At 37.0% G+C, this 8480-nt stretch overlaps 1 protein-coding gene across 1 annotated transcript; it reads left to right on the top strand.

Moving 5' to 3' along the window:
* The first annotated feature begins 2927 nt into the window (after window positions 1–2927).
* On the top strand, window positions 2928–8273 carry LOC109222057. The gene is made up of 7 exons (XM_019386468.1): window positions 2928–2978; window positions 3951–4010; window positions 4092–4146; window positions 6059–6213; window positions 6835–7391; window positions 7495–7624; window positions 7707–8273. The coding sequence occupies exons 1-7, from the start codon at window positions 2928–2930 to the stop codon at window positions 7863–7865; spliced, it is 1167 nt and encodes a 388-aa protein (XP_019242013.1). The 3' UTR covers window positions 7866–8273.
* The last annotated feature ends 207 nt before the right edge of the window (window positions 8274–8480 follow it).

The raw sequence follows: 8480 nt of genomic DNA, 5'->3' as shown, positions 1-8480 counted from the left end.
AGGGGAATACTTATGAGGACTTATTTGAGGATTTAGACATTTGTTTGAGGTCCAATCTTGATACAAACTATATAATTTAAACACGAGAGAGAATGGATAAATGGAAATGATATTAATTTTAGATTTCGACCATATGGGCCTGGGTTAACTTTTTGTTTACTTTCAAAATATATTAAAGACCAAACGTTTTTATACTAAGGTAGTTTCTAAAGTTTAGTTTAACTTATTTGAACATTAATTCGCTAGATTCGAGTGGTTTGGTGGCTTGTGCTAAAAGAAAGGCGGTGTTGGGGGGTTGATTTGAGCTGAAAAGAGGTCTTGATTAATTTTGATTTGAGTGAATTAGGATGTAATTGTGTCTAATTGCTATGTATCATATAGGTTAAGCATGCGGGTAGAACTAGCCTTATTTAAGCTATGCTATGTTTTATTGTAACGACCCGGCCGATCATTTTGAGAATTAACATCCCGTTCGGTGGAATAAGGTCTTGAGCAACTTTGTATTATGTGTATGACTTGCACGCGTGGCCGAGTTCAGTTTTTGGATGACTCAGGGTCAATTTGGAAGAAAGATTCTTGTTTTGGAAGCTTAAGCAGTAAGAGTTGACCGGAATTTGACTTTTGTGTAAACGACTCCGGAATGTGTTTTTGATTGTTCCAATATCTTTGCATTGTGATTTTGGACTTAGGCGTGCGTCCGGATTTTGATTTGGAGCTACGTAGCGTAATTTGAAGCATTTCGGCAAAAATTAGAAAGTTGAAATTTTTTAGGTTGAGAGGTTTGACCGGCGGNCATGCAAAATTTGACATCAATCCGGATTGATTTGGTATGTTACGACACGAATTTTGGAAGTTGGAAGATTTGAAATTTCATATGTTCAATTCGTGGTGTGATTTCTAGTTTTAACGTTGTTTGATGTGATTTTAGACCTCGAGCGGGCCCGTATTAAGTTATGGAACTTTTTGGTATATTTGGACAGGGTCCCGAGGACCTCGGATGGGCTACGGGCTATTTCTGCAAGTTTATTAGTTGCTGGTTTTCGGTGTCTGAAAACCTTCTTCATGATCGCGTAGTGTCACCCGCGATCGTGTAGTGTATTTTTGACTTGCCATATTTTCCATCTTCGCTTTCGCACACCTTTTCCCGCGTTCGCGTAGTTTTAACCTTGCTGGGTAGGTCGGCACTCTGTTATTCGCGTTCATATAGCTATGTACTGGATCGCGTACATGAGGCAGTGAATCAGCCGAGTTCGCCTTCATTCCTCCGCGTGCGCGTAGTGCCTTCTCATGGGGTAGTGCCATTTCTTCTTCTCGGTCGCATGGATTAATTTGCAATCGCGTATGCATTTCTGTGGCAGCCATTAATTCTTCTTCGCAATCGTGGGCGATCGCATGTGTATTTCCGCAATTGCGGCGTACAAATACCTAAGCAGTAGGATATATTATCAAAATCAAGGGTTTGGAAATTTCTATCATATCTTGAATTGTAGAGCTCGGCTTTGAGCAATTCTACGTGGATTTTTCAAACAAATCAATGGGGTAAATGTTCTTTACTTAGAATTTATTATATTGCATAATACTATCTTCATTTATATCTTATAATAAGTGTTTTAAGTTGAGGAAAAGGAAAAGTTTTGAAGAAATCTTTCAAAATGTAAAATGATGATTTGAATGATGAATTTATGTCAGAAATTGATAATTTTGGTATGGTTGAACTCGAATCGGAATGGGTGTTCGGTTTTGTGAATTTTATCAGGTTCCGAGGTGCAGGCCTGGGTTTTGACTTTTGGGTTGACATTTTAGTTTTAATGAAAAATCGAAGCTTCATTACACGCAATTGTTATCTATGAGTTTCATTTGTGAAATGAAGTTATTTTGGCTAGATTTGAGCAGTCAGAAAGTTGTTTCACTCTAGAGGGCCATTTTAGAGTAACGGTCTACCTTCTTTAAGTTAAGTATCTTGTCTAGCCTTGTGTGGGGGAACTACCCCTTAGGATTTGAGCATTTAGTGCTAATTGTGTCGTGAAGTCCATGTACGTGAGGTGACAGGTACATGCTCGGGCTTATTTGTGGAAATTTGACCGTTTAGGGTTCTTAGGTTCTTATGCTCATTAGATATGAAGTTATTTTGTCATGTTAAAAATCCCCCATTTACTAGTTTCACGTGCCTTAATTGGAATTAATTGTTTCATGTTCCACCCTTATTTCCGATTAAACTTTTATGTGCCTTAACTGAAGTTGTTTCCTCTTCTATCGCTATGCTATCCTTTCCTAATTGTAGTTATTATTACCTTTTCCCATAATTGCTTATCCTTAATTGAATTGTTGTATCTCTTCCGCAATTGCTCAACCCTAAATGATGTTTGGTTATCCTTTATCATTGTTGACTTATCCTTATTTGGAATTATTGACTCAAGTTATCTCCCTTACCATCGAATTGTACTTTTGTGGAATCACTGCTACACATTATATGTTCCTTGTCGAGCTATTGCTATGTTGTACTATTATTTTCTGTTGTGTCTTTCTTTGTGAGTTCGTTCTTCCGTTTTCTTTGTATTCTTAAGTTATTGAGTTGATTTGCTTATCGTATTCTCGTGTTGTTGTTGTTGTTGTTGTTTTTGTATTCAGTGTTGTTGAGCCGAGGGCTATGCATTGTTTTAATATTGAAACTGTTTTGAGGAAATATTGTGGCATGTGGGCACCTATCGTGAAAGTCATTTATTTGAGTTGTTTTGTTTTGGAAAACGTATTTTGTTGAGAGAATTGTTATTGTGTTGCACGAGGTTTCTACCGTGCGGTTGTTATTGTGTTTCACGAGGTTTCTATTGTACGGTTGCTACTGTGTTGTACGAGATTTCTGTTGTATTGTTGTTATTGATACGCATGCGGTGGTATAAAGTTTGGGTGTTGAAACGCATGCAGTAAGAATGGTGGGCTTAAAACGCATGGATAGTTGGGGAACTACTAGATGCCATGCGGTGTGATAAGGTGGGCTAAAACGCGGGATGCTATTTTGGGAAAATAATTTTCAAAAACTAAATATAAAGGCTCCCGTGGTGATATAAGGAAAGTTGTGATTCATATTACTATTTGAGGGTACCTCGGGAGGGCTCTATTGTCATTTCCCCTTTTCTGTGCACTTGTCTTTGATTGTTATTTTCCTTAGCATACTACTAATTGTTTTCCTCCGTGTTGCTCTATTTGTTCAGATTTCTATGTAGTTAATCTTGTTGTGCTGTCGTAACGTCCAATTCATTGCTGCCTTATTTACACTTTATATTTCATGGTTATCGCTTCTTATGTGCATTCATTGTCTTACTCTTATTTGTTCACTTGGATTGTGGTAGAACACTTGCACAATAATATACGTAGATAATCACCTATGTCAGTTTAAGAAGATGAATCCTGACGTTATTGACCATTACGTGTATTCTTGTCTACCTGCCTTCTGTGTGAGAGTTGTTCTCTCGGCACGTGAGTCGTTCGTGTGGTTATGAATTGAACTGTGGGCACAAGATGCCAACAGATTAGGGTGCACAAAGTGGGACACGTGAGCTGTAATTATGAGGTTCGGTACCTCATGGAAATGCCTGAACAAATTTGGTGTGAAAGCAACTCTTCTTTTTTAGATATTACTGGTTTTTCCTCTATTTTGGTTTGATCGGACTTAGACTGTGTCTAGCTTAATCTACAACATTATTACGTGACTACTTCCTGTTAAATATTGTTGTTATTGGTGTATCATTGCAAGTATTGTTTGTTATTCCTTACCCTTCTTAGTTGTATATGAATATTGTTTCTCCGTTAGTTCACTTTCACCCTTGTTCGGGTCGTTTAGTCCGATATGTGTCATGACTTTCCCTCGTCACTACTCTACCGAGGATAGTTTAGATACTTACTAGGTACCGATATGGTGTACTCATACTACGCTTCTACACATTTTTGTGCAGATCCAGGTTCCACGGTTGTTGTTCATTATTAGCTGGCTGGTCGAGCTGTGGAGACTCAAGGTAAACATGTCATCACGTTTACAGGCCTCTGAGTCACCTTCTGATGTTGTACTTATACTGTTTAACTTCCATTCCGAATAGTTGTATTTAGGGATTCTTCTAGTAAACTCAGTAGAGATTATGGCTTGTACTACTGGTTTTAAGAAATTTTAATTATGCATAAGATCTTATCTCGTATGTATTATTGGATGGTTAAATTATTCTATTTATTTAGTAAGTATTAGGCTTACCTAGTCTTAGAGACTAGGTACCGTCATGATATCCTACGGAGGGAAATTGGGGTCGTGACAAGTTTGTATCAGAGTTCTTGGTTCATAGGTGCTACGCCTCATATGCGAGTTTAGTAGGGTCTTGTGGATCGGTACGGAGACGTCTGTACTTATCTTTGAAAGGCAGAGAGGTTGCTTCGAGTGTGGAGGTACTAGCCACATGGTGAGAGATTGTCCCAGACTTCGGACAGATGTGTCACGGCGGGGTGTTCAGGATTTGAGTTCTGCTTCAGTTGTCCATATTCCTGCACATTCAACTTAGGGTGTAGGTCAGGCGAGTAGAGGTCACCCAATAGGGTGAGGCCCAACCCGTTGATGTGATTTCTATAGTAGGGCTGAGGCTGTTGCACTAGATGATGTCAAATGGGTATGGTTTTGATTTGTCATAGAGGAGCATCATTCGTATTTTGTTCTGGTTCTGCTTATCAGGGTGAGTCCTCCTATTTTTATTCGCACATGGGTGAGTTTCGTGATTTTGTACTCTATTTTTGTATTTACCCCTGCTGGGAGATTCTATAATGGTAGCCCATGTCTATCGTGTTGCCTTAATTCATTATTGAGAGCTATGAGAGTAGAACTGAATTTTTGTTACTCATTACGGTATGTTTTTGTGTGATTTCTGAGTGATTGGTTACGATTTGTGATAGATATGCTCTACCGGCGTGAGAGTTCAGTATGTGTTGTGATTTTGTTGGCAGAAAATTGAATTAGTGGAAGGTCTTAGTTGGTATGATGTGTATTCCAATTGTGATTCAGAGTTGAGGGTGAGACCCTCGCAGTTTCATGTAGTTTGATGTGTTTAAACCAGGCTGCATATCACGGTGCAAGTTATATCAGGATCCTTGTGATTTGTTTATATGTATTGATTCTCCCTTGCAGAATTGATTCGTAGTATAGTACAAACAGGGAGTTGTGTCTGTCGCGCTTGTTTGATAGTTCTCTTTTGTGTTTCGCCTTGCATATTCAGTCATATTCGTGTTATGTTTGTTGAGTTTTAGCTTGTGAGGTGTGTGCCCCGGTGGCATTGGATGTGACTTGTTGATTCAGGCAAATAGCTGTGAGGTCTTCATGTTAATTGCATCATTGTCAGTGTAGTAATGGTTTGAAACGGGGTTCTAACGGATATGAGGCTAATTGCCGATATTGGATTTGTTGACGGGCAGCTATTGTGATCAGAGATATTGTTATGGGCATATGTGTGATGTGTTACGTCGTTGGTTGTACCGTTGTGGGTGTAGGCATAAGTTGTTGTAGCTGGTTAAGGCTGATACCGGGTGTGGATGTAGGAATCAGGGAGATGATCGGATGGTGAGAATTTTGGTTCTAAGGCTTATTAGTATTGGTGGAATGGATAAATTTCAGTTGAGATGGTGTCGTCGGGCTTATGTGGATTGGGGTAACGTGGGATCACCCGCGGGTGTATGTACGATGAACACATTCAGTGATTTGATGACTTCGAGACGACTCTTGGCATGTTCGAGGACGAACGTCTGTTTAAGAGAGGGAGGATGTAGCGACCTAGCCGATCGTTTTGAGAATTAACGTCCTGTTTGGCGGCATAAGGTCTCAAGCACCTTCACATTATGTGTTATGACTTGCGCGCGTGGCCGAGTTCAAATTTCGGATGATTCAGGTTCAATATGGAAGAAAGATTCTTGTTTTAGAAGCTTAAGCGATAAGAGTTGACCGGAATTTGACTTTTGTGTAAACTACTCCGAAATGGAGTTTTGATGGTTCCAATAGCTTCTTATGGTGATTTTGGTGTTTGGATGAATGCAGCATCTGGAGCAAAGGAAAGAGAACCTGAGACTGGTCTGGCAAGTCTTTCTGAAATGTGCATCCAACAAAGTAAAGATAATGTTGAAGGAGTTGAAAGGAAGTTGAAAGAAAAAGCACCTCTTGTTGTTCATGAAATTATTGAAAAGATTCAGCAGGTTAGTGTGCACAGTTTTGTTGTTTACTGTGTCTAAGTTTTTTCTCTAGTATGTTATACTAGATTAGTTCTTTTTAGACTAGAATTTTGTTTTATTTGTCAATTCCTTTTTTGAGTTATAGTTTGTCTGTTTTTTTTTTATTAGGCTCTTGAAAAAAATATTTGAGTTTGTTTGGTTTCCAGTATGTTATACTGGATGATTATTATATTATAGTTGAGTTTTGTTTGATTCCTGTATATTTTACAGGATATCTACGCTGTGTAAGCTTGTTGTCCAGTATATTATACTGGATGAGTTCTGTTTAGACTAAAAATTTTTTAGTTGTTATTTATTTTTTGATTGATTAATAGTAATTTTTTTTATTGTCCTGTGAATCTTTGCTTTCCAATATGTTATACTGGATGATTATTATATTATGGTTGAGTTTTGTTTGATTCCTGTATATTTTACAGGAATTCTATCATGTTTAAGCTTGTTGTCCAGTATATTATATTGCAAAAACTAGCATCTGTAGACTGTTTTATCTAGTAAATTATATTGGATATGTATAATTTATTTCATTTCATTATGTTTTTCAGTTCTAATAATCTCTCCATTTCTTTTTTGCTTTTTTTGAAGCAGGGAAAATTGTATACTAGGAAACGAAAGAGGAATTCTGTGGATTCATGCCCTAAGTTTAATATTTTGTCTCAGTTAAGTATTTCAAATTATCCTGAACCTACTGTTGATCGCACCCCTGCTGAACAATCTGTTTCTGCTGATATACAAAAAAATGATTCTGATAAAAATATTGTTTTGTATTCAAGTGTGGATGAGGGAATTTATGTTTCTCCTCTTAAAGTTGCTAAGTTTGTTTCTCAACTAGATGATAAGAAGGTACAAGGTGAAAATGAAAAAGAAAATTTTGCTTCCTGTAAAGGAAAAGAAGTGGCAGGAGCACAAGTACCGCAGATTGCACAAAGTGCGAATGTAGAAGAAGAATTGCTTGGTAGAGGAAAAAGAAATCGTAATGCCAGTTGGCATTTAAAATCTCCATATAAGGGAACATGTAAAGGTCTGAATTGGAATCCAAAATATGTTCGAAGATGTTGCTGGCATTATCGTAAAACAATCAAACGTGCTGAGGATAATTTTGAAGCATATTTAAAGGAGAACAAGAGAAGAGGTCGTCTACCAAAGTGAGTTTTGATATTTAGTTTATTGTATTTTTATTTGATATATATGTTATTAAAATTTCACTTTTTTTTGTTTTTCATATTTGTTTTGTCCTTGTTTTTTTAGGGATGTAACTGATATTTACAAAAAAGATCCTGTACTGCAAGGAAAGCCATATGAACTTTACAATGAGAAAGTCAAATCAAGAATGTTCTTTAAAGAGATGGTAGATGATAAGTATACATTAACTGATGCGGTATGTATATATTTTTTACGTTGTGAACTTTTGATTTTCTTTCATATTATACTTGACATATTTTTTTTTGTTTTATATTCAGCACATAGATGTTGTAATGTATTTTTTGAGGAAGAAGCATATATATCACTTCAATGAGTATCCATTTGCTTCAACAACAACAGATCTGGACTTTAATGACACTTTGGAATTTGCATATAATGACTGGCATAAACGTCCAGAAAAATTTACTGAATTTTAATTTTGGAATGAAGGATTGGGATTTGTCTTATTCAGTATGTATTGGGTGAGAATCGTAGATGTGGGATTCCATGGTCATCTGTTGATAAAGTTTTCTGTCCGATTCGAGTTCCTGCAAATATTGTAGATGGTGAAGTTGCCTTAGATTGTTGCACTCATTATTACCTGGCAGTGTTAGACTTGAATGAGAAGACTATAGATGTATATGATTCTGTGTACCAGGGATATGATTATCAAGTTATAAAGGAGCAGATTCTTCAATATCAGGAATTTATTCCTATGATTTTGGAGTATTGTAAATTTGGTGACTTGCATCCTACATTTGGGCATGAGTATAAACCATTTGTTCTTCACTGGAAAGAATCACCAAAACAGATAGGGAACACAAGTTGTGGTGCATTTGTTATAAGATTTGTTGATATGTTGATGCAAGGTAAAGATGTTATATCAATTGTGCCCAATACAATCAAATATTATCGTCAGTATCTTGGTTTTAGTCTGTGGGCACAGGCAGAATGGAAACACAAATCAGGGTATGAAAGTCCTCCAGAGATGGTTGGTGATGATTATGGAAATGAAGGGAATAACTTTTGTAAATATTCTTTAAATTATGGCA

The sequence above is a fragment of the Nicotiana attenuata genome, unplaced genomic scaffold (assembly GCF_001879085.1).
Source record: "Nicotiana attenuata strain UT unplaced genomic scaffold, NIATTr2, whole genome shotgun sequence".
Classification (NCBI taxonomy): domain Eukaryota; kingdom Viridiplantae; phylum Streptophyta; class Magnoliopsida; order Solanales; family Solanaceae; genus Nicotiana; species Nicotiana attenuata.
Note: the sequence above shows the minus strand (reverse complement) of the source record. Positions and strands in the feature narration are given on the sequence as shown.

What these genes read in the sequence shown, in the direction of transcription:
- LOC109222057 (XM_019386468.1), top strand. Translation starts at nt 2,928, where the DNA reads ATGGTGGGCTTAAAACGCATGGATAGTTGGGGAACTACTAGATGCCAT. An exon ending in GATTATGGCTTGTACTACTG is followed by an intron (nt 4,147 to 6,058) that starts GTTTTAAGAAAT and finishes GGATGAATGCAG; the next exon opens with CATCTGGAGCAAAGGAAAGA. An exon ending in AGTATACATTAACTGATGCG is followed by an intron (nt 7,625 to 7,706) that starts GTATGTATATAT and finishes TTTTATATTCAG; the next exon opens with CACATAGATGTTGTAATGTA.